The 27,120-nt window shown below is 41.9% G+C and overlaps 1 protein-coding gene across 1 annotated transcript in view; it reads right to left on the bottom strand.

Annotated features, from left to right (window-relative positions):
* Positions 1-7,875, bottom strand: part of PLPPR1 (phospholipid phosphatase related 1) — a gene marked incomplete at both ends in the record, with an annotated part of 60,924 nt that extends 53,049 nt beyond the window's left edge. The window contains one exon of the mRNA XM_084224942.1: positions 7,813-7,875. Within this exon, the coding sequence (XP_084081068.1) occupies positions 7,813-7,875 (63 nt within the window). The remainder of the gene's footprint in view (positions 1-7,812) is intronic.
* Between the last annotated feature and the right edge of the window lie 19,245 nt (positions 7,876-27,120).

The raw sequence follows: 27,120 nt of genomic DNA on the forward strand, positions 1-27,120 counted from the left end.
AAATAGATCATGAAATCTGAGGTGGACTGGTCAAGCAAGTTAGAAATACAGAAACATAAAGTACAATTTCTCCAGAAAGATTGTTTTGTTGCTGTTGTTCTCCTGCATTCATAATAGATTTATTTATTTCATGTTACTCAGGTACTGGCAACAGAATTGTCCATTTGTGCTTTAGAGGGAGAAGACCTCACAATTACAAAGCTACTTGCTATGCACACAAAGGCACCCAAATGTTGCCAGAAGCTTGGAGAAGTTCTGGGTTGATGCAGTACCTTAGGTTTGTATAGGATGCACAAGGCTTGGCACACCAATTCCTAAAGCTGGTGTTAAAACTCAGTTGGAATTTCTAGAGAGCAAAAAATGGCAATATTTTTTCAAAGCTAAATCACTGAAACAAACATTTTTGCCACAAGGCAGATGTTAATTACTTGACCCTTGAAACACTGCTGAAACAAACTCCTCCTTTTCAGCGTCTGGAGTGGCTGGTCTGGAACCAGAAATCAAGTCCTGATGAAACTGGGCATGATACTTGAAAATACCTATTCCACTTTTAAAAATTCTCCTGATGTCAAAGCCACTGTCAAAAATCTGGGATGGGTTTGATATTTCAAAATAAGCTTTAAGCATCTTCTTTTGCACCTGCATTTTTCATGTCTTTCCCACTGACCAGCTCTGGAAAGGCTTGACTGTTGTACTAAGGGTTACTTAGGCTGCATTTGTGAGTCCTTATTGATTCCTTTCCACTCTTTTTTAGACTTCATGCAAATTATCATGATAAGCAAGTGCAGGGATATTCCTACAGACAAAAACATAAAAAACAGTTTATTCACAGATGCAGACCAGAGGAAGTGGTGCAGGTGTATCACAGAGCTGTCAATAACTTGATAATGCACTGCACCTTTCTTGATCTCCAAAGCAAATAAATAGCTCTATGTTGTGTGCTTGGGAAGGAAAACATGAAAATCCCTTAGGTTTTTGAAGTAGGCAAAGAGACAAAAGTTAATGCATTAAGGGCTTTACAGCAATATCCATGAAACTAAAACCTAAATATACTTCTGAAAAGAAAGGAGGGAAGAAAATGGGCAATTACATATTGTGTCCTGTGTATTTTCACATTGCCATTTTAAGCCTAGTTAAAGCAGCTCAGTAATTACTGGAAATGCCTTCCAACTTAAAAGGCCTCAACTATGGCTTGCAGACTTCTGTACACACAGAACACCTGCAAGAACAGTGCCTGGTTCATAACCCCTTTTTCTCAAAGACTTACATAAACTTTCTGATCAGTAGTTTTTCTAGCAAAAAGCTATGGGGTTTGTTTTAACTAACAAATGGGAAAAATGCATTTGTACTTCAGAACCAGAGCAAATCCAATCTCTCTAACTGCTAAGTATTCTAAAAAACCTCTACAATTCCTTCTCTTAGAAACCTGATTAAACAGAGCAACATATCATAAATTACAGTAGCTCTCAAAAGTGTTGTCTACCTTCAAGGCACAATGTAAACAGGTAAAGCAATTTGTTCATAGCATTTTTCTCTACTCCCAAATGCATTTTTTATTACTCATAAAGACAAAGAACTTTCGGTACCTTTAATCCCTTCCTGGAAAAGTCTACCAGATTCATTGGTGGAAACCCTAAGATGTTATTCAGGCTGTCAAATGGATTATTTGCAATGGGAAGTTTTCAGAATAAAGGGAAGGATAAAAAAAGGCTTCACATGTCTGCAAGCAGGAATACAAGCCTTCTTTCACTTATGTTTTAAAGAAAAATTCAGTAAAGCACCTAAATTCTCATGGCAACCCCTTAATGTTAATTTTAATAGGTCCTCAAGAAGCTAAGGAGAATCAAAAAATAATCAGATTTACTTCACAGTTCCTATTTTGGCCAAGAGTCATTTGTGCTCTCTGACTAATTGTGAAGCACTTTGAAGGACTTTTTTCATAGTCAGGTAATAGGAAAGCTGCTTAGCAATTCACCAAAACTAATCCAATGTTTGAGAGACACCTATTCACTGAGATTAAGCCAATTTTAGAATGTGGAGTTATCCAGTCACCTGGAACAAAGGAGGTATGTGGAGGACAAAAAGCAAATGCTGAGGAATGAATGGGGACCATAAAGAGATTTTTAAAAAGAGCAACAAGGAGAAATGGATACATATGCTGAGTGAATAGAATCAGAAGCAATGAATCCCAAGACACAGAAGTGTCTGAAGCACAGGGATTTATGCAGAAACATCATCCTTTGCACAGCATCTGTCAGCACTGATTCTCACAGCCTACGTGGGCATCTAATGGCAGGCAGGCAGTTTATACAACACCAGCACATGACACATCCCTGGGGCACTTTGTCCTCACAGCATCCCAGTGGAGCAGCACAGCACATCCAAGCACGGCAAGGATGGAGAAGGAAGGAACAGAGTCACCGAGGGCTGCAGCTGTTTCCAAGTTAGTTCATCTTGGGATGCTTTTCCAGTTAAAGTTTATGTCAAATTCTGACAGGATTTATTTTGCACTCTCTAGGAGAGCTGGACATTATCTTGACAAGAGCACTGTATTTTGAATTTCCAGAATTGCAATCTAAAATCACTCTGTCCTTTTTGTAATTTTAATATCATTAAAGCTCTAAACAACCAGCAAGCTTTTATGACAGAAATTACTCTTTTTTTAAAAGAAGCAAATAAAAAGTCACTTCAAATACATTCAATGGCTTACAAATGTGACTTTGAGGACTACAGCAAACATAAGAGATCATTTCACACTCCTCAAATACTGCTAAAAATTAGAGGGCACAAGCCAGTACACCCAAATGTATGAAACCTTTTTAATTTTCAGAACACCTAACCAAGAAATTATAATAAAACAAGTGCCACATATGTCACAAATGTTCTAAATTCACTGATTTTTTCACAGCTCCCCTAGCCCTGCTGTGATGCTGATGACAAACAGAAGTTCAAGAGGCACTTGTCTCACTTACACAAATGATTTCAGTATTGCAGGAATTCTCCTGCTCCTCGGTAGTTCAGCTGTTGGCTTGACTACAGGAAGTACTGACACGAAAAAGTATGTGGGCAAGGAAGAAGAATGCTTTCCTTGAGTGCTTCTGAAGGTTGAAACTTTTTTTTTTTTTAAATTACATTTGAACTGGTGTCTGAAGATGATTCAATCTGTCCAAACATAAAATAGCCAAAAGTAAAGGAAAATGTACCCCACTGAAGAAACAGAAATCCTGTGAGGTTGCAGCATACCTAAAGTTCAAATCCAAGTTTGTACCAAAATAAATGTAGGACAAGAACATTTTATTTTTCAGATTTTTTATTTTATTCATTTGGGGGAAGGGGAGGAGATATTTTCTGTGTAAAAGGAAATATCTTTAGCCCTTTGCAATGTCCTATATATCGGGCTGTCAAGAAGAAACAGTTTCCACTCTGCCTGCAAAAGCTTTCCTGAGGGCAGAATAATGGATTTAGTGTGAAAAACTGGGATCTTCAGATTAAAGAATTTAAAGATGTCCAATGTTTTAAGTTTTAATGGTGTTACATATTTGAGTCTGCCCCTATTACCTTGTCAAAGTCAGGATTACAATAATCCACAATGAAGGACAATGAAGAATATACATCAGTCATATATCAAAGACTTTTGGTAACTCTTTGATCAATTTAAGAGAATTTAATTAAATCTGGTTCCAGAAAATTTTAGTGTTTTCATGGGCAAAGACACACCTCAGATGTGCCCAACTCCTTCAGGAGTAACTGCGCTTGGAAATAAATCCTTAGATAACTCCCTGAAATAGCTCAAGCACTCAGGCAAGGGCTTTCAGTGTGAGGAGGAGGAAAAAGGAAATAGAAAATGCCTCATCAGCAGAAACCCCAGACCAAATTTCTCCTTTTGTTGCCTAGAGAGTCATTACAGTCTTTACTCTCCTTGAGGAGATGTTTTCTTTGCAGGAAGAAAAGGATACTGCTTCTTCAAAAACCACCATTCAAACACACACAGTGGCCCTGGGGTTGTTCTCCTGCCACCCCCTGTAGTCCTGTGTAGTTGTGGGGATGCTGTTTACCCACAGTGTGGAACCTTCCTTCCAACATCTATTTGCTAAATGCAATTATCACATCCCCTTGCACTTCCTGTCACTGATGATGAGCATCCAACAGGCTGCAAAAGCCAGGACAGCACTTAGACCGACCAAATTCAAAGCCAGACTGGACTCTCTCCTACAGCCCCCTAGCCTGAGTTTTCTCCTAGAAACCAAATTGCCAAAGTGAGATGAACCAAGAGAGGGCAAGAGCACAGAGCATGGAAAACAGTGCTGGATGAAGACCTCAGGGTAGCTCACCAGTCCCATAGGAATTGGACTGGGATTTGACAGGCATTGCCCTTCTCCCACTTCCAATCCTGGCACTGCCCAGACCTCAGGAAGCTGAGCCATTCTGACAATTTATTCCCCACCTGCAGAAAACTGGCTGTACTTTCATGCACAAAATGCACCTGCCAGGTGTGATTGTACCTTTCCCCACCTTCAACCAGCACACATCCTTCCATGGAAAGATGGAACACAGCACTCCCTGGATCAAACCTTGTAAAGTAGAGTAGCAAAACAATGGCACAGCTGTGCTGAAATGTTGGTACAGATGTTTTTGGCACTGCTCTGTCCCAGCAGGTGAAGGAGGGGGGAGATGCCCCACAAAGAGCTTTGGCCACCATAAGTGGAAAAGGAAGAAAGGGATAATTTTCCTCCTGTCATCCCAGACGCTGCCTCTCCTCCTTTCTCTCATGCTCACCTGCCATCCTTGAGACCACCTCAGTGCTCAGTCCTGGCCAGCAACAAACCCTCACACATTGGCACTTGTTGGGATAGACACAGGGCACATCAAAAGCACCTCTGGGTGGGTGACTGACTCCCAAGGGCTCTGGAACCTGTGGAGTGAGGCATCTTTGCACAGCCATTTAACCTCTGTCTAGTCAAACCAAGGCTGGGAGACAGCCTCCTGAAGGCTTCTTTCAGGGGGCTGTCTGCAAAGAAGGGTAGGGAAAAGGAGAATCTCAGTCTCCTGCACATCCTGGTGAATTGTTTACATGCTTAACAAAATGTACTGCACCAAATCTTCAGACATTTGGTGACAAATGTCAGACTGTAATGACACCTCTTATAAGATAATAAAGAATCATCCAGAAAGCTGCCTGCATTATTTGGGAGAGGGACTCAGATTTGATAAGTGGATCAAAATTAGTTTAATGATTCCCTATTTAGCCTTTAAATCCACTCATAACGTGACATTGTATTTCCAATTAGGGAATGAAAATGTTGATTAAACATTTCTGTCATTTCAGATTAGACATCACATGTTATCTCCTTGTTATTAAAACCTTCATATTTTGAACACAAAAAGGAATTTGTAGAGTCAAGCACAGGGTTTAAGTTTTTATAATGAGCCATTCATCTTCAGGTCAGGTTCCATAATAACTAACTGCTACAAGTTAGTTCAGAGGGAGGAAAATGAAATGGGAAAAAAATGGAAATTAGAATAGCGGCTGAAACTGTGTCACATTTGTAGGGACTGAAGCATGATGGTATTTAAAGTGCCCAAACTCCTTGTGACACCTCATTTCTACCTCTGCCACCACAATTTCATGAAGGCACACTGCAGAGTAGGCAGTTAGCAAATGGCTACTGGCAGGGCATCTGACATGACAATCAAGGCTCAGCATTATTTTCTTAAGAGCAAATATCTCAAAACTTTTAATCAGAGGAGAAGATCCCAGTGGGGAGACAGCACATTCTGGGGAACAGGCCTATGATAATTGTTTACTGACTATCTCCTTTCCTATTATGTTCAGCTAGCATGGCTGCTGCTGGATTGTTCTCCCACAGAAAAACATTGTCAGGAAAGCAGGCAGCATTATTTTTAGCTGTCCTGCTTTTCACAGCAACAGCAAGGTGTCACACTGCTAATCAATTCTCATGGTTGCTTCAAAGCAACAAAAATTGGGTCTGTCCTAACCCAGGTAATCCAGCACAGGGCTTGGTGTCTGGGGCAGCTCCTCTGGGAAACAAAAAAACAAAAACAAAAAAAAAGAAAAAAAAGAAAGCACTTAACTTTAGTCTCAAAAGCGCAACAATGGGAAAAGAACAACACCTCCAGTGTGCCTTAAGATTTACAGGGACTCTTCAGATGGAATGGCTACCATCAATCATCTCTGCACTCCCAGCAGGAAATTAGATTTCCTGTTGTTTAATGCTACAGTGCTTGACACAAGTCTATGAATTTGTAGTCCCAGTAGTGCTACATTAAAAATCTGTACTGTGGACAAAGAGGGGAAGAATGTAGCAGGGAGAACATCAGTGCAGACACTACCTCTCTGGTTTTGACTGATTTTTAATTTAATGTTGTGTTTTAATTAAGAAATCAACAATGTGAAAGGACAAGCAATGTACATTTATGGAGCAAAAAATTCTCATGTCTGTCTTGTCTACAGGAGGAACAATTTATGTCACTGTCACAAGTTGCCAACCAGGCCCATCATTCAATTCTTTAAAGGACTCTTCAGAGCTGCTTGTTTAAGCAATAAATTTGAGACATCTCATTCCTGATTGTTTTTATAGGGTGTTTTTCTGACGTCATTTCTCCTTTTCACTCATTTTTACCCTTTCTTTCTCTAGCTTTTAGAATAAAGAAGTGAACCATTGTCTTCATCAGAACAACAATTAATCCTTTCACAGTTCTGGGCACTTCTCTTATTGAAGGGCTCAAGTTGCCTCAGAACTTAGGCCAAAGAATGAGCATTCCATCCCAGCTACATCAGACAGGTGGCTCTAAAAGTGTTTATTTACAGGCAGTTTTTAATTTATATATTTATATATACGGGTTATTTATATATTTATATATACTAATAATATAAGTATATATATAAAATTTTATGCGTAAATATAAATAATAATATAGATGTATAAATATATGAATATAAAAAATATATATATAATATATATATACTGGTTATTTACAGGCAGTTATCTCCTTTTTACCATCTAAAGCTGATGGAAGCTTCCATCCTCCCTGGAAACACAGAGTCACTTTCCTTGCCAGGAAAACTGTCCCAGCCTTATAAGCACCAGCTGAACAATCATGGATTTGAATAATGAATTTTGGCTAATCTATCAGTGTTAGTCTAAGTAAAATAAGAACCACAAACTACCATCTGTATGGATTAAAATAATAAGATAATAAATTAATAAATAAAAGCCTCACCACACCAACTGCCTTTAACGAAGACATGGAGCATTAACTGCAGATTCACTCCTGGACAATTCTCAGCCCTTGTGCTAGCCAAGCTTCTTCATCACACTTAAAGGTCAGGCACACCTCATCTACATTTCATGGTCCACCTGAACTGAAATCGGAGCTGAGTGTTGCTTCCCAAGCCCATGAACCATCAGACTGTCAGATCAGAAATTTCCTTGGATGAGTTTTAGTCCCTGTGCAGCACCAAGACGGAGAGAGGTCTGAGGAGGATGGGCAATCCCCTGCTGCTGACTACCCCTGCAGGCACTGCCCACCACGGGGCGAGCCAGAAAACCAGACAGTGTTGGATACACAGGGTGTCTGCCTGTCCCTGCCTGCTTGTACCTGAGACCTGGATAACTCATGCAGGACTTTTCGGGGGGGTCTGATGGCACTAAGTAATTAGATGGATATCTAATATAGGTGATCAACTAAGACAGCATTCTTTGCTACAAATAAAATTGGTAACAAATTACTTAATTCCTGCAGGGAAGAGCTGCCTTCTCTGCTGGCCTGGCAGCTGAGTGCTGCACTCACCTCAACAAAGATGAAACAGGGGATGATGGAATAACTTCTCTGGGTATTGTTTCCTAAAGCCATTTCTCATCACACTTCTTGGGGAGGCACTGTTCAAAGCTTTATATCCTGAAAAAGAAAAGACAGAGGTATTTCAGTATATTTCACATTTTTGCAAACTCCAGAATTTGGTTCATAACACAGAGCACGGACCTAACAGACCAAGGACACAGTCTAGTAAAAACTTGGAAGTCTACCTGTGTACAAAACACCCTGAGAAAGCTCTCCCTTTACAGCACAAAAGAAGAGACAGACATAGGTTACAGGATACATCATATAGAGATCGAAGGGTGATAAGGAATATAATATTTTTCCTTAAATACAATCCACTCCCAAGTAAAAGATTCTTCCTCCAAATTGTAAAATCACATTTGCAGCCCACTGACTTGCCTACAGTGTGTTTTAAACCAGGAGATTTTGGTGATTGACTTTTAGACTCACACTTTGAGCGATATCCTTACAGTACACTGGCTGTACACATGGTCAGAATGTTTATCTGTATAAATCTGCTCAAGATGACAGCAGGTGTTATGCACAAAAACTCTCTACCCGTCACAAGCAAATGCAATGAAGACCTGGGCCTTTTCTGCAGAGCCTTTCTGCCCTGATATGAATTCATACATTAACACACCAAATTCTACCCACTTAGCATTACTTCGGGCTACTGGCTATCCTAATTTACATAACCCTACAACACCATAGTGCTAAGACACTATTTTCACATGAAAAGTAGAAGAAGCAGAGAAAAGAAGACTAACACAAATTTTACAGACAGCCTGTGTCTTTTTCTGCATGCATGAGGCAGCACATCAAGAAGCTAGGTCTGGTTTAAAGGCCTTTACAGGGAGACACAGAGTAGAAGGGGAGCTGGAAAAGCTGTGTGCAGCCCAGAGCTGCCAGGTGCAGGATTGCACACAGCATGAGGCACAGGAGAGAATCAAAATCCTCTGCTATCAATTTTAGCCCAAGCACAACAGGCAAGAGCACAGATTCAGGTGGGTCCATCCTCACTTCCAACACTCACAAAGAAACCCTGCCCTGAGGACAAGCTCTTCCATGTGTCGGGGCCAGGGAGGAGGAGGGGGATGGAAACCCATGTACTTTGCAGAGGGTGCTTTGCACAGCATCTTTGGCCTCACTGGTGCCTGGGTGGCAATCCAGCCCTTGGCACCTGGAGCCTGTGAGGTTCACAGAGAGGTCAGTGCTTTCTCACCAGCCCTCAGCAGGGTTGCTGGGGGAAATACCACGATCAGCACAGGTGAGTTTGCCCAAGGTTCTGACGGAGGAGCTGGATCACCCCTGCCAGTGCTCGCCACCTGCACCACGATGCTGGCCCTTGTCTCACCCCCTGTGAACTACTTAATGAATTCCTCAGCTCAGCTCCTCACAGTTTGACCCACAGCTGTAAAATACACGATGTATATGATGGATTTAGGCACAGCAGAGCTACTGTCAGTCCAGTGAGGTCACATTCTGCGTCAAGAATAGCTTCTGAACTGCTGAGCATTGAGAAATACAGTTTCAGGGCAAACAAAATGGTCAGGAATGCCACCTGTGATGTACCTCAGATGCTCCCATCTTACACTGTATCCCATTCTGTGTGGGAACTCAGTGCATCGCTCCTGATGTCCAGAGCTACCGAGAGAAGCCTTGGGGAGCTCGGGAGCCTTGGGATGTTGCTAAAAGTACCTGGTGGCTTGACTTTGACCCTACAAGAGATGTATCACCTGTATGTGGGGATATAGGAATCACTGGTGTTTAAAGGATATAGAAATAGCACAATTACAGGTCAAAGTACAGATTTTAAGATTTTGGTACAGGGGGGTTGGAAAAACAAGATGGAGCGAGTTGGGGCTTGCCACATGGTTCTTCCTCCTTCTTCTTGTCTTCCATTTTCTGTGTGACGAAGGTATTTTTGATAGGTTCATAGTAAAGGTACACTTAGTAATAAAAATGATAAGAATTGGAGACAAAAGATAAATATAGTTTACGTAGTCTTTGTTATAAAAAGATGCGACCGCCCTGTGGGCAGTCAGAGTGCCTTTGGCTGCCTTGCTAGTCGGACCCTGGCTGAGCGGAAAGAAAATCTTTGTAGGTAAGAAATAATAAACAACCTTGAAGACTGAACCTGAGAGTCCAGCCTTGTCTTTTGGAGCCCGGGAAGCAAACCCATCTCACCCTTGTCTGGGCAGAGACAAACAACAGCCGGCCCGGACAATTCTAAAATACAAATATTCTCAAAACACCTCGTTTTCCAAGCAGACTTCAAATTTACTTATTAAGTAAAATGGGGTTTATCTCAGAGGTTAGTGTCATTGCTTTAAAAAAGACAAGGTAATCCAACCCCATTTGGACTGTGGGAAAAAAACCCCCAGTAATTCATTTTTTAACAGCACTTTCAATACCCCCAGCTCTTGTGCCCTGTGGCTTGGCAAACATGGAACCTGGTGGAATAGCAGGTTAAAGAGCCAGAGCAGCTTACAGAGCACTATTCAATGAAAATTTTCTAAGGTTAGACTGAGGTTAACCAGACTAAGGTAAGAAATAACCAAGATTTTCCATACCACTATACTGTAGCACCAAGCTATGCCTTCAGTTGCAACTGTGTGTTCCTAACCAAAACAGAGGGTTGCAAGGCAATCCAAGAATTTGAATAACTTTCCCAACAAATGACTGAAAGCAACTGAACAAACTGGCAAAGAAACTGTGAGTTCATAGTCATATAAAATTGCCTGATTCAACACCAGGGGACCCTGATTTCACAGATGTTTATCACTGTGCCTGTTCCTTTAATCTTATTGTGCACCACTGGTTTAAAAAACTGCACTGGCTCTGGGAAAGCATTTTACATGCCAGCTTCTCTCCTATGTGATGACACATTTGTGTCAGGCTGAAGTAGGAAGAGACCAAATGGTTGCATGATCAGCTAATTCCCAGATTGTGGGAAAACTCTCAGCTGCCAGTGCTTGGTCTTTTCATCAGGTTACTTAACAAAAGAGTAAAGGGAAGCAAAGGTGCAGTCTTGGTGGGAGCATCGTTTGTCTCTCTTCAGCTGGCAATGAGTCCTCCAGGGATACTGACAGCAAAACACAGATTACAGCAAACCCCAGACACTTCAGCCTTCAGAGCAGCCAGAGAGAATCCAGTTCTGCTCAAAGGACCATAATAAGATGAAGAAGAAGTTTTGGTAAAAATCTTGTTTTCTAATCCATGCAGATCTCTTCACATTGAACAAACTTTTGGAGTCCAAAGCCTCTGACCAAAGCAGTGGCAAATAAAAGGTATAATGTCAGCACCAGCCTTCTCCATTTATTATTTCTATTTTCATCAACTTGACTGAATTGCGAAGAAACTTCTGTGAGTGAAACTGCAAGTGTCTTTTTGGATCCCAGCAGCTGTGACCTTTTCAGGCCTGGTATGTTATCACAGCACGAGAGTAGAACTGGTCAAACCTATTCTAACTAATTAGAATTCAGTAAGAGAGAATATTAATTATCTGAAGCTTTGGTATTATGAGGTGCTTCCACTCTTAAAACGATATATATATAATTGACTTATGCAATATTTGTGAATTAATAAAAATTAGTTCTCATCTTGGTCAATTTGCCTCACCTGTGCATTTTCAGAAAGCTCCATATCTACAGCATAGGAGGTCATTGCCTGGCATCTCCAGGGAGAACAAGTGGAGGCAGAGAATATAAATAAGTTAATTGAAAACTGAAAGAAAAGGACAGCAAAGGAAAAGAGAATTCAAGCTGAAGAGATTTTCTTGCCGCAGGGAGAATGGCATTCCAGGGGAATGGCTTTCAGAATGCCCCATTCAGGTGTATTCTAAAGCCCTTTATGTGAGCTTGTGGCAGACAGCAAGAAGGACATATCTAGGACAAACTAGCATTCACTGAGCCTTTCGAGTGCAAGTTCCTGCAGCAGACACAGCACATTCAGCTGTTCTGTGTGATCAGTCACCAAACCAGTTAATTTGTGGTCTGTTCCTCTGGAGACCCTACGGTCAAACCTTTGTTTTTTAAGCCTGCATTGGTAGGAAGAGAAGATGAGCAATGTATTTCACATATTGGCACAGTGGATGGTTGGGCTTCTGTGGACAATAGTCAAACCAGCAATCCTGACAGGCTAACAGGCCCTGCTCATCACAATTTTTAACTACACTTGAGTTAAGCAGAATCACCAGCCTGAAATCCAGGAGCTGCTACACAAACCACAGCAGCAGTAAAGCCACTGCCGCATGTGGGATACCCCCTCACAGCAGATTCCCAAATATTCCCTGACCAGGAAAGAGGGGAGGAGAGTAACCACTGGTCATTTGATACCAGGATGTGTTGCAAACACAAAAAAAAAAGGATTTCTGTTTCTTAGTTTCAAGATCTTTTCAGCAGCAGCTAACATGCTTCCAAAACAAGGTGTAAATATTATATTAGAAGGAACACCAACTATTTCTGTGACAATGTAAAAGATACTTGAAACATCAGTATTTCTTTATGCAAATTACTAGAACCTTATGTTAGCAATTTGCAAACCTCTGTCGGCAATTGGATTTAAATTATAAAGACCTTTACTCTCATTAAAATATTAATAATGCTTACTAGTAAAAAAATATCATCAAAACCTCTGCACCATTCCATCAAGGATCATATTGCCCAAATGAAACACAAATTGCTTATGTCAAACCCCCATTCAGTTAAGGAAACAAATTAAAACTAATACTGCTGCTAACAATGATTATCCAAGCTTTGGCAAAGAACTGTGTCTTTATAATCACTATATATTATCTTACAGATCTCACTGTAAAGGGGGGGTCCTCTATTTCTTGTGGGGGGAAACAGTTGAAGCAATTTGGCACACATCACAGAATGATTCAATGTACAGGCTGAAGAAAGACACATTCTCCTCAGACTCCTGACAGGCGCTCTGTCCACTTGACAACACAATCTCTGCCCTTCAAATGTGCTTGCTAATTCCTGCACAACAACCACACAGCCCTCACTGCACATTTTGGGAATACAGGTTTCCCTGACTGCTTGCTGCTGGAACCAGCAGAACACACACCGCACCCTTACAAAACGAGGGCTGCTCAAACATGCCCGAGATGTGACAGCCTCACATTCTCTTTGTAACCTCACCTGCCATGTCCAAAGGCATCACATTATCCCTGTGCAACCTCTCCGTGTGCAAGCCTGCAATTCTGAACAGGTTTGCAACAGAAAAATAGAGGGTTAAAATCCCTTCCCCAGAGCTCTCTTCCACATAAATCAAACTGACGCACAAAAAAGGGCTGAAGGAATAAAAGGTAAGAATTTACTGCAAAAGGCAGTCAGTAAATTCCAAGTACAGACTTCACTGTATTCAAAGTAATTGAAACCACGGTGGTGGCATGAATCACTTCAAAAGCCAAACCAGATTGTGACAAAAAGCACAAATGGCTTTGTGGCAAAACATCTGCTGGCCAGCCTGGCACCCAAACGCAGTGCAGACTGCCCGCCTGAAAACAACAAAACTAAGAAAATAACCACGGTTGCAACAATTACAAGGTACAGGACAGCTGGCACTCTGTTACCTCAGTGGCCCACAACACACTAATTTTTACCTGCAAAGGAGAAAGTTATCCTTTGGATCATGTTGCCCATGAGGAAGTGTGCCCTACGCACCATGGGGCTTGGGAAAGAGGGAAGACTTGCTTGTATCATCATCACAGAACCCTTTACCCATTCCCTGTGAACTGAGAGGCAGAGAGCCACCAACACCACGGCCACTGGACCAGGAATGTGGTGTGAGACTGGGAAAAATGTCTGTCTGTCTGTCTGTCCGAACCTGAGTGTCTGACCACGCTTGATTTTAGCTTTAGGTAAAGGTGAAGTTGTCCAGTGGCAATAAACAATTAAACAAATGTTGTGTGCTGAGCTTCAGGCCTCAGCTGGTGGCTGTCTCCAAGAGCGCTCCTGTGTGAGCAGCACAGTGTCCCACTGTGCCAGAACACTGAAAAGAGGAACTGAGCTGGTGAAGCAGAAGCTCAGTTTACTGAATCTAGGTCTCACCCCAGAATACAATTTATTATGAACTCTCCTGGTTTCTGCCAGGAGAACAATACCATTCAATAGCTACACCATTCAAATAAATTGCCCTGTCAGTGAAAGTGCTCCTTACAGGTGTCTCCACAGACTCCTGGCCAACAAACTAATTACATATCACTTATAGCAGCCAAAATAAGGAATGAAAACAATACACAAAATAAATCCACACGTGTTCACCATTACAAAAAAAAATATTTTGCAGCATTTAAGGCAGAAAATTTTATCTTTCTCTGATGAGAATCCTGACCCTTTTCTGCTAGCAGAAGTCACATCTTCACACTCAGCACTCAACAAAGAACAGTGATGCTTAAGTAATACAGTTCACAACATATCTGAAATGACATCTCTTAGTAGGAAGTCCACCTTGTTAGGAAAAAAACTACATTAATAACTATTTTCATTCCTAAATTAATTATTTTTAAAAGTGTTGCTGAATCCCTGGTGTCAAAGCAGAGTTTGATACCTGGAAGAAAGTGATGCATTGGATTCCAAGGGCTGTTAGGGTTGTTTTCCCTTGCTACCAGCTTCATGTAGAAAATATCCCATGACTGAGTGATAAGCAACAGTACAAAATCTATGGATAGGCAGACTGATAAGGGCTCTGCACCACTTATATCTTCAAGAAGGTTCAAGTGTTATGTCAGCACAGCAGAGGCCTTGTAACAACATCTCACTGTGGGGAGGAAAGTGAAATTTCAATGCCACAGCTTCTGTTAACAGAATTTTCATTTATACCACTTGGCCAGAATTTTATAGAAATCAGAGAGAACCCAAACATATCTGTGTGAATAGCAGGTATGTGCATGCTAATATCCAGAAAGCCAAACAAAATGGCCACAAGCCCAGTTCTGAACCCTCTCAAACCCATGAACCTCTCCTTGTCCAGCAGGTCTGGAACCATCATGGTTGGTCTGCTCCATTTGGTGAGACACTGAATTCCTTCTGAAAATTTTCACTGTATCACTTACTTTGTGTTGTTTGGAATGAAACCCACTGAAATGGGCTGTCACATCAGCAAAACTGTATGAATAAAAGGTTTTACCTGCTATAGCTGACAATTCTCCTCTCTTTCTTGCAAAAGGATTAGTGGTACATAACAAATAAAGAAGGAATCTGACTAATTTTATTAGGGAATTCTTTAAAAAAATAATAAGCAGTCTCCAGAGAAAAACCAGAACCCACTAAATTTATCCATGCAATTACAAGACTGTCCTGCTCCTAACTGTCCTTTAAGTAAAAAAAAATAGACCTAACTCTTCTAGGTCTCATTTCAGCCTTCAAACTTTAAGGTGAATCTAAATGAAACACTTGTGAAAAAAAGCAGAGTATTTCTGGCCTCCACCCCTCCCACCTGAAGGCACATCACCTTGATTTAGACCAATTAATTTGCCTTGTGATCCTTTCTAACAAACACAAAAGGCATGGTTCAGGTTGTTTCTTTTAGTTCTGACTGGTTAAAACTCCATCTACCTCTAAGGGTATTTATAGCAATAAAATTGCAGGTGTGGTCAGCGTTAATGTAATCTTCCTATGCATGAAGGGTTCTGAATTGCAGAGATTAGTTACATGATTGGTGTAATGAAAATGTAGCAGGATATTGTTCCAAAAGTAACACAGTTGAGATCCAGAACTGCAACTGATTGACTTAATTAATCATGGGCTTGAGATATAGGTTACTCTGTTTATGCTAGATCACCATCTGTGGAGTGTCCCACAAGAGTTCTGCACTCAGTGTCTCATTTGCATAACCCACAAAAAAAATAATCAACACCATTTCTGATTTGCACCTACAGTCCTGCAAGGTCTGGCTGGAAACCAGAGACCCTCAAGGTATTTGGGATGCTGTCATGAAGGGCTTGTGACCAAATTTTACCCTCTGAAACCAATTCAATCCTATTTGGTGAGTCCCCATGCAAAGCACCAACAGGCATTGAGGAAATGGAACAATTCCAACAGGAGAAAACCAGCAGCCTCCACCTCAGGCTCCTAACTGTGAAAAAGGAGGGGGACTTTGAAGAGAAAGAAGAAAGCAAAAGAAAACTTCAACAATACAGAAGGTAATGATGCAGATGAGAGGAAAATTGGATGAACTACAGGAGAACTCCTGTGGGATGGAGGGTAGGAGAGGAAAACAGACCACAGCTTTTCCCTGTGATGTAAAAACACAAGACTGAAAATTTTGTCTGTCAATACAATAGACTCTGGAAAACACTCTACCCTTACCCTCCCAAAAACATCAGCATTTTGCAGAAGACTTAATAATAACTTAATATTATTTTAAAATTATTAAAATACTGTATTCTAAGAAGAAACTATTCAAAGACATTTTCTTCATTCAGAAAATTTGTACTTTACTCCAGAAAACTGGTTTTGTTTTTTTTCTTTATAAAACCTCCTTAGCCAACTGTTCTACTGAAACCTACTGAGCTATTAAAAAAAACAATTGGCTGCTTATGGGTTAGCAAGAATGAAAAATATTTTTATTTATAATGAAGCTTCACAGCTGTGCACAGGACTAATTTTGGGAATCCCAACCCAATATTAAAAACATATTTCAAAAATACGTGCTGCATGGTGCTCTTGTATGCCACATCTGCTGATCCACACGTTTAAGGGCAGGGATGAAGATTCTGCAAAGTGCCAGCTACTCTCAGGTCTCAGATGGACACATGTGAGTAAATTTCCAAACCCCTCTCCTCCCACTGCCCTTCTATGACAGCTGAGGAAGCCAACACTTTGGAGGGTGTTCACACAGGTCACAGTAGAAAGATCAACAGGCAGAAATATTGAAATGCACATGGGAAGGAACAGAGCACAGCAATGCTAGACAGAATAAGGGAATGAAAATCGGGTGATTAACATGGTGCTATTTATTTCTGATTATTTTTTTTTTCCCCCAGGGGATGAATTCTGCATTGGAAATTTCCTCTCAAAATCCTGGTGAGCTGGTTTAAAAACCAGTCATGAAATAGGCACAAGCCAGTGGACTCCAGATAGAAAGAAAAAACCCATTCATTTTGTCCCCTCAGGGCTAAGCAAACTGTGTGAGTATTGATTGCAAGCTGTAATATTATGAAAGTAAACAAACAACTGCCTCTCCACAGTGCAGCCTTTGGCAATGAGGTCCAGGGGCAGGGCCTCTTGCTCCTCTCCTATTCTGGAATTCACACTAGCAGGGGAGCTGTCAGGGACACACAAGGACTGCACAGACTCCTGCAAACCCAGCAGCAAGCTCAATCTCACGTGGATCTTTAGTCAGTTCACTTGGTTTATAAACCTCCACCTTCATCCCTTGCCAGGACAGACAAAGGATTTTAGCATACCTGCTCTTTTCCCTGATACAAAAAACACCTTGGTAGAAGCTCTCCTTAATAGCAATGAAAATAATTTTTTTTTGCCTTCCCCTTTTCTTTATCTGTGTCCATTATGCAGCCAAGGGAAGTATAACCCCCATCAAGTACAATCCCCATTTCCCCAATTTGCCCACTTCTAAGGACAGTACTGAGCACAGCTCGTGCAGTTTATGTGAGCCTCAAAAACACTCCCTGGATGGAAAGTCAAGAATTTAGGAACCTACTGTTAGACTACAGCATTCTTAAAGAAAATTATTAGTCCAAATCTACTTATTACAATAAAAAACACAGCCAACTATAATAAAAGCATTTCTGAATTTACAGACCTTGTAATACCTCTCCCTTCTCTGTGCTGTTATGCTATCCACAGACTCCTCCGTGAATCCTGCCTGGTCTGGAGCAGAGAGAGGGTTATGGCATAGGTTTTCTCCAAGAGAAAGGCACCAGGGCTGATGGTGAGAGCTTGTTCCTCTTTAGTCCACTCAACACCTCCCTGGTGGGTAGGGTGGCTGATGGTAGCTTGACTGGCTCTGGTACCACCCTATGTTCAAAGATTTCAGGCTTCTATTGTCCCATGTCTGCTCTTGCCCATGCTGCCATTCAGACAGTTCATTTTTAAAAGAACAGAGACTCGTTAGTTCTACCCATTAGGCAGAGAAACTGATGAGGATTATTATAAAAATAGGCACTAAATTATACAACCATATAAAAGCAAGCTAAAGCTAAAAACTGATTAGGCAATGCTACTCTTTCAGACAACTGCTGTAAGGGTTAAAAGGGCAGAACAAAGCTTCAGGCAAGCCCTGACAACCAAGATCTGACAAACCCTTGTCCTTGCAGAATTGTTCCAGAACCTGTGCTGCTACTAGAAAAGGCAACAGCATTTGTCTGGCTGCAAGGCCACAAACCTGTTTTGATGGATAAGGATGCCCTAGATTTTTATAGACTGAAACCCATGGTTTTTCACCTGTGATCCAGCAAGGCTGTTGCAAATGCCTCTATGGATTTAAGTTCCTGATTAGGGCCAAGCCTTGGTCTTGGATGTCTGTGCTCTTCCCTGTGCAATTTTGTCTCATGACACCTGTAGAGGCCTCAGAGAAGCTCACACAGACATTGTTTGAGATATTGGGCATTTGATTTTTAAAGCCAATACAGTCTACACAAACAACTGAACTGTTACAATTAGAGTGACTCAGCCCACAAAGACAAATTCTGAATTTCCTGTAGCTGAAACCTTAATGTTACTTCTAAGAGTGTGGTGTTACTGAAATCACATTCTGCAAGAGTTTTAATGAGACATGCACCTATTTCAGGTCAACTGTATGCAGTAAATTAGCTTGTAGTATTTTGTGGACACTTACCAGCATGAGTGTGTGTTCATACAAATTCATATAAACTCAAATGCTACTGGAGCCTGCAAACAGCATGAGAGACTATGGCTGAAACTAAAGGGAACAATTTTTCATGCAATCTGACTTGGTCAGAATATGATTAAACAGTCATTTGAACACTAAAAGCTGACAGAAGCATATAAAATATACCATCATGTCCTGTGCTGTTTGCTGCCATCCTTCTAAGCAGACCATCAGAGCATCATGTCTTGTTTAATAGTCCTCTACTGCTGATGCCCAGCTCTCACCTCTAAAACACCATTATTCTAATTTTCAAAAATTTTTTCCAGCAAACTGGTGTAAGACTGCAAATCACACATGCATACAGCATTTTTGCATAGAGGAAACTGGTTTTTTACAAAAAAATTGCTATTTTCTGCCCATCCAAGGGCCACCAATTTATACACTGCTTTTTTAAAATACCCCAAAGACAGTGTTAGACAAAAGTGCAGTCATCCCATTCACAACATTGAAGGATTTATGCACTCTGTTAAAACTCAGATTATCACAGAAAGCAGTTCTAGATTTGTCTGATGTATGTGCAGTAGCTGCTTCTAGTGCTCAAAACACCACATTTTATAAAAGCACAAGAGTTATTTCTCTAGGTATGTATACACACATATTCATTTATACATCATTAAAAAAACAAACACTGAACACTGTATTCCCTGATCTAGTAAGCACAATCAATATTAATAGCATGAAATAGACATATTCTCACAAAGAAAACAGTTTTCTGGTTTGGAGATTAATGCAGTTTCAAATTTGATCGTCTTTCTCTGCTTCCCTTAGTTCATATTTTTCTCCTGTCACCTCAACCATGAGAACTGACATAATAAAATAACTGACATAATAAAATAACTGACATAATAAAAACATTGCACCACTCTGTTCGCATATGTGACAGCACAAACAAAACAGGAACAGAGAAAAGAAAAGCCAAGAAATGCCAAATCATTAATATCCACGGCCCTGGAATGGATTATACACTGCAGAAAACACAGCACCCTGGCTGCTCCATCTTGTCTGTGCATCCCTTCTTTGCCCTGCTATGAGCAAGTCCTCAGCCTCTGGTTCTCCTTCCCTACCTGCCTCCTTAGGGTCGCTGTCCTAAGAGCAGGTGTCATTCTCTGCACCTGCTCTCCAGTGGTTTTTAAACATAACAAAATGCAGCTGCTCCTGGGCCCTTTAATTCCTGGTGAACTTCCAGAATCACAGGCTTTCCCCAGCCTCTTCATTTTAATTTTGTGTGAGCCCCAGGAAGACGAGAGATGGGCTGGGACTGAGAGACTGGGGGCACTGGGTTTTATTTATTTTCTCGTGCTGATCCCCCCCTCCAAATGCCCCAGCATGATATTTACTGAAGCACTGCCCTGCTGCTTCCACTCCCTCCACAGCCTTTGTGCTAAGCAGAGGTACCTGCCACAACCTCCCTGCCCTCGTGTGCACGCTGCTAAGGCAGCAGTTTGTTCAGCCTCTTTGTCTCTTCCTAGCCCCAGGATTTTTCTTTAGCCTATAATCATCTGTTTTCCTCCCAAAGACTCCTATTTTTCTTACCAGGGTTCTGCCTCAGGCCATGTAGCTCACATATTTCTAAGTCCTAAAATTAGATGCAAGACTGTTCACCACAGCTGTTCTACAAGCAGCATGCAGATCTTGGCTACATCCCTGGTTTACCACCCTAATCTCCAAACTTCTGCAATTGCAAACAGGACCAGGGGAAAAAAAATCTGAGACGTCCACCCCACCCTCCCAAGGTACCACCCTCCTAACATATTATACAAGTTGTAAAACACACAGAAAAAGTAAAGGCTGTAAGCTAGAGGTAAAATAAACATAGTTTTAAAATTTATTAATAGCACAAACCCATGTTTTTCCACACCTCAGTGGAATGTTTTATGCACACCTTGATGTGTGCACCCTGCTTTGGAGACCACTGGTTTAATAGACCACAGACAGAGACTGAGAATCTCTCCTGACCTAAATATGCTTTCATTTGGCACATGGCCTCTCTTCCAACATAACTCTCATGTTTTAATATTACTTTTAAAGCTTGCAGAAGCCAATGTGCCTCCTCAGAACCATGATTTGTGGCTGCAGGGGATACATCTAACTCTGCTTTTATAGTCACCCACTGAGCAGCTGCAGGGAAAGCTTGCACAGCATTTTCTCATCCAGCCATGGCAAGGCAAATACTTCATTTAAGAAGTCATTCAGAGCACATATTTTTTATTTCTAGGGCCCTGTTTCACAGGCAAGTCCGCTTAAAGTTTTGGGGTCAGCTCAGCAGTTTCAGAAGGGACCACTCTGTATTTCTCATTGCACCTTTATTTTTCTTCTTTTATTCCAGCAGCAAAGAGTGCTCCAAAATTCTCAATGAAGAATTTCACCACCTCCTTAACAGGAGCAGCAGAACTTGTAAACTTTTGCTCTTCTAAGTGAAGAATGGGTCAAGCCATAGGTCTCTGTCCACCCCATGCTGCTTTGGTAACAGCTTGGGTGAGGCATTGCATTTCCTTAGTGCTGCACTCAAAACTTCCCACCTCAGCTCCACAACCTCATAGTGGAGTTGCTTACAGGTTTTTTGATAATGAACAGCACTTTTAATTTATTTTGCTGCAAAACTGATCTTAAATTTTGCTCTCTCCCAATTTACATGCTCTGTCTCATCTCTCCTCTCATTTTCTGTCCTTCAGCTTGCAAGTTTCTTGTCCTGGTTACCACTATTCCCCTGCACATCTGGTTTCTTCACAGGACAGTAGTGCTTCTTCTGCCAGGCTGGCAACTTCCTGGACAATATCCAGGACAGTCCTGCAAGAATCAGGATTCTAAGAGTTGGAACCACTGTATAACCCACATCCCTAGGTGGCCTTTCTTTCCCAGTGAAAAACAAATGACATTTAGGGAGCTGCATGAAAAGCTTCCACTTCCACTCTGGTACTATCATAACTCTAAGAGGATGTATACCTGTGTTCTGACCTCTCTCTTACAGATGTTCCTGGCTTTTCTATTCTTTTCCAACTTTCAAAAAAAGTCTGCTCAAGGTAAAAATAAAAATTTTGGACCCAACTGTATTGAGGGATTAAGATGATGGGATTATAAGAACTGCACATTTCTTCTCAGAGCTTCCAGTGGAATCATGAGGTGTTGTATTATCTAATCCATAAAGCCAGGCAACAATCCTATAAAACAGCTCAGTTTAACAGCCATCATTATGCATCTGCTTCCCATTTTAAGTGGAGAAGGAACAACAACACCTGTGTGACAGCTGGCATCTTGGCCACCAGAGCAGAGACTAACCCTGACTCCTCCAAAATGAAAAGGTGCTTTAGCCTGTGTCCACTTCTCCACAAAGGACATCCAAACCCTGCAGACCAGGTACCTGAGGGGCCCAAGAGACATTTTAATCCCCAGCTGGTCCCAGCTGCTCATCATTTGGAAGTGTCCAAGCACAGACCTTGCTGCTGCCCTGCACTGCCAGTGGCGAGTACATTCAGTGGGAGCTGCTGCTGCTCCTCCTGCAGCTGGATGCATTACTGACCCCTGCAGAGAGCACAGCTGCCATCAAAATGGTCAAGCCTGGATTTTTCAAAGCATTGGTGATCTAACTGTACAGTCACCAAAGGCAGGGACAACACCACCATAAATAACAGAGTTCAGTAACAGCTAAGACTATGCCTCAGTTTTACCAGAAATCCAGCTCTCAGCCTCCCAATCCCTGGATCAAAGGTTCCAGAGCTGTGTCTCCATGCATTGGTCAGGCCCTAAGAACAGCTGTAATTAAGAACTGTTAAAAAGAAGATCACTGGTTAACTACATTTGCAGGCTACATTCTGAACCAAGTGCTGCCTGTCCTCCTACAGCTGACAGAGAGCCACAGAAAGGCCAGAGTGTGCATTCAGTGTGTTCAGCAGCCACAGGCCCACCTCACCCAAATTTCCCACTGCTTGGCAATCCACAGTGCTCTGATCTGGTATTAATGAGTGTGCAACCACTCTCTCAGTGTTGATAAACAGGAATTGGACCCAGAGAACCTCTCCCTGTATGCAGTAGCTGAACATTTTTACCCGCTCCTACCAACGAAACGGGAGTGTTTCCAAATCCCACCTCCTTGCACATCCTGGCGCAAAGGAGAAAAGGCAGCAGGAAGCTGACAGGGAGATGGATGGCAGTGGGGAAGAGAAGATCCACTGTATTGAGTTTGGTCCCGTGGAGAAAAGCTCTCACTAATAATGATTGGCATTAAAGAGGCCCATGATAAGCAATAGAGCAGTTATCACAACAGGAGGCACTGGCTCATAAAAAAATGGCTGTGACAGCTAAACACAGTCAGCTTCCCCAACATATGATAGTGCTTTCCAAGTATTTGGAAAGTATAAATTTGCAGCTTTGTCCTGATGAGAGGTACTTCCAAAAGGATCTTTTCATTTCAGGGCTGCTTGCAAAGAGATATTTGAGCTCCGGAACACCGAACAACACATACAGCTTCTAAAAAAGAAATTGAAGTATTTAGGGCACTGGTGATAACAAGTAGCAGGATGAAATCTAAGAAAGAGAAGTTGTGACAAGCATCAGATTTAATATATCACACATTCCTAGCATGGAAAACACTGGAAATATTTCGGCACACTTGGAATTGTGACATCTTTCCCAGCCTTAACGATTGTGTGATCTACCTAAGCACACCAAACATAGAGAACCAGAGAGGGCAATGCTTGCTAACAGACACAAACCAACAGCCTTTCCCCACCTTTTAACCTGAGTGAACAGGCACGTAGTTGACATCTCTCCCACCCTCAGTGGACATACAAATATATAAAAAATTAGAAAGTACCCATGTTAGCATCTCTCACAGAGAGCTGAAAGGGCTACCAGCACCTTCTGTGTATGGTTTTCATCACAGACATCCATATACATTACAATTCCAGCTCTGGGGCCCCCATCCTGTTGAAATGAGACCAAAGGAGGCCACTATATTTATCAGAGCCCTGGTGCTCCTCTCCTGTGAAAAAAGACTGAGAGACCTGTGCCTCCTCAGCCTGAAGAAGAAAAGGCTTTGGACAGGTCTTCCATTAGTTAAAGGGAGTAATACAGGAAGGCTGGAGAGGGTTTTCTCACAAGGGCATGGAATGGCAGGACAAGGGGCAATGGCTTGAACCTAAAGGGGGGTAGATTTAGGTTTAGATTCGGTATTAGGAAGAAATTCTTCTCTGTGAGGCCCTAGCACAGTCTGCTCAGAGAGGCTGTGGACTCAACATCTCTGGAAGTGTCCAAGGCCAGGCTGGACAGGGCTTTGAGCAGCCTGGGACAGTGGAAGGTGCCCCTGAGCTTTGCAGTTCCTCCCAGCTGTAACATTCTGTGATTCCACATGGTGCAAGTAAGCCCCACAGCCAATTTAAGACATCTGCAGATGCACTCTCCCAAGCTAATACTTGACACTGCTTTTTCAAATTATCTTTGAGTCTCTCTCAGCGATGATTTGTGCACATAGCAGGACTTACAGAAAATCAGAAAACTTAAAGATGTGGTCAGAAGCAGTTCCATGACTTTTTCACCAAGAGTTGAACAGTCTGCATGCTGCCAGTGACTTCACTAGGGTGAGATTTCCCATTTTCTTTTTATCAAGACATTGCTGTCAGAGGAATAAAATTCATTCCACTGTTAAACTAGCATGTTCCTTATCATCAGGCAAGGTTTTATAACAGGCAGGAAAAGACAATTTGATTTATGTATCTCTCTGTCCAGAATTCTTCTCAGAGGAAGTCCTAATCTGCACTATCTAGAAAGCAAGGGACAAAAATAAAACATTTTCAATACATAGAACTTTTTTAGAAGGGCTCCTCACAGACCTTAGACAATTTTAGCTCATCATTCTTATGTGAAAACATCACTAAAAATGAAGACAAGTGGTACCAGCAGGATACATTCCTTTGAACAAAACTTCAGCTTCTGAAGTTTGTGCAGTCTGAACCAGTCAGACACCAAAGGTATTCACAACTTCTGTCTTTGGCATTGCCTTTTGTTGCACCTTCTCTAAGGTCACAGCAATGACTGATAGGAATGTGCCACAAAAGTCAGGCAGGTTTTAAAATAAAGGCCTCTAATTCCCTACAGATGTGTTTGCTTGTTGAGGATAAGTATGACTGATCAAAAGAAGTTTGCATTTCTCTCAACACTGCTTTCCCTGGAATAATCGAGCAGATTGTTGCCAGTCCAGGTAACCCACCAAATAATCTGAAGGCAAGTCAAGTTCTAGAAGCTGTTTTCAAAAATTCATGTGGCTGCTAACAGTCAGTCAGCACTTTTCAATATCACGAACTCAAATCATCTTAAGGGCACCTAGGGCACTGCAGGAACCAACTAAAAACTGCACATGTTTGCTGAGGACAGGAGCCAAGCCTTGTAGCTGAACCCTGAGTGAGCTCTGTGTTAGCACACAGGCTAATAATGGATCTAACAAAGCTCATCTGAATGCTTGGGTCAGTTTGATTCTTCTGACAGGGACACAATCTCTCCATGGATCAAAAGCAAGCAGAGGCCTGTCAGAAAAAAACATTTTCAGAAGGAGTGTTGCAACAAAACTATTGGGATTTGCATGAGGAAAACAGGAATCTAAGTGAGTGGAGGGAAGAGGGAAGCAGGTAGGGAAAATGCCAGAAGAAACAGCAGACAAAGGGTTAAAAAGAAGGGCATGCATTAATCACCAGAGCAGTGCAAGAAAAGTTTCACTGAAACAGAAAAGATAAGCTGCCAAGACAGTGAAGAACACATCTGGAAACATAAGATATCGTGATAAGAAAAACTTTTGAACTGTGAAATTCAAAAACTTTGCATGAGGCTTGAAAGAATGTAGAAAAGGTGAAATGAAATAAAATGAAGTGCAAGATCCACACTAGCATTTCCTGCTAGACTACAAAATAAACATGTGTCTAAAGCCCATTCACAGCTGCCAGCCCAGCAGAGTCCCAGAGGTGCAGCAGGGCTCCACCTTGAACGGGGTCACCTCCCCAGCTCACACCTGAGACAGGCTGCTTTAAAACACTCATTACCAAGAGCACACAAACATGCCTTAGTCCATGGCCCACTACAGAGAAAGGGCTCTGCTACTAAACTGAGCAAAACCATCAACACCAGACACAAAGTCCAAACTCTCCTCGGCAAATATCAATAAATCCACAAGATTGGATGTAATTCAGTGAACACAGATAAGGCCAAGATGAGTGATGAGGCTGACAGGCCTGAAGGGCAGAGTGCCATCCAAGGGACCTGGACAAGCTCAGGAAATAGGATTTTGGGAATGTCATCAAGGCCAAATCCTGAATGCTGCTCCTTGGTCAGGTCAGTCCCATGGAACAGACTGAGAGCAGCCCAGAGGAGAAAAGACTTGGGGGTACTGGGGGGCAGGAGGGGGACATGACCTAGCAATGGGTGCTGGCAGCTCAGTTGTGTTCTGGGCTGCATCCAAAGCACTGAGAGCAGCAGAGGATGAAGGGGATTCTGCCCCTTTGCCCCAGTCTGGTGAGATGCTACCTGCCTCAAGCTCTGGGGTCCCAGCACAGCAAAGATGTGAACCTGCCCCAGTGAGTCCACAAAGATGCTCTGGGGGCTGGAGCCTCCCTCCTATGGGGAAAGGCTGAGAGAGTTGGGATTGTTCAGCCTGAAGAACAGCAGGCTCCAGAGAGACCTTACTGTGCCCTTTCTATAAGAAAGATGGGGACAAACATTTCAGTAGGGGCTGTTGACATAAGAAAAGGGATAGTGGTTTTAAAGAGAAGGAGGGTCAATTTACATTAGATATTAGAAAGAACTTATTTTACAATGAGGGTGGTGAAGCAGTGGCACAGATTGCTCAGAGAGGTGGTGGGTGCCCCATCCCAGACTTACATTCAAGGAAAGGCTGGGTAGGGCTCTGAGCATCCTGATCTGTAAGATCTCTGTCCCACGGCAGGGGAGTTGAACTAGAGGGCCTTTGGAAGGTCCCTTCCAGCTCAAACCATTTGATGGTTCTACAACGATAACAAGCAGCTTGAAAAAGAAATTCAAAGAAGTAGAATTACAGAACCGAGGTGCTGATGGCTCACCATCATCTCCTCTTCTTGATAAAGACTGAGGCCACCAACCAAAGGACTCAGAGGGTCATCAGAAGGGCCAGTATGCAGGAGAAAGGGGCAGGTACTGGCAAGTGAATGTAACAATTTTGCTCGATGGATGAAAGGGAATTACTTGAAAAAAAAGGAGGTTACTTGCACTGCTCACATATTTTCTACCAGAGTAGCAGCTGGTGTGTGTTGACTAAAGTGTTAAGATATTAGAAAATAACCTCTTGGCTCTGCTTAGGAGGTATATTTCCTATATGCTATATATAGGCTGCAGAAAGACAAGAGGAAACAACCCATTATCTGATTAATTAAAAAAAAATTATCAGTCTAAAATGGTTAT

The sequence above is a fragment of the Fringilla coelebs genome (genome assembly GCF_963513975.1).
Source record: "Fringilla coelebs genome assembly, chromosome: Z".
Classification (NCBI taxonomy): domain Eukaryota; kingdom Metazoa; phylum Chordata; class Aves; order Passeriformes; family Fringillidae; genus Fringilla; species Fringilla coelebs.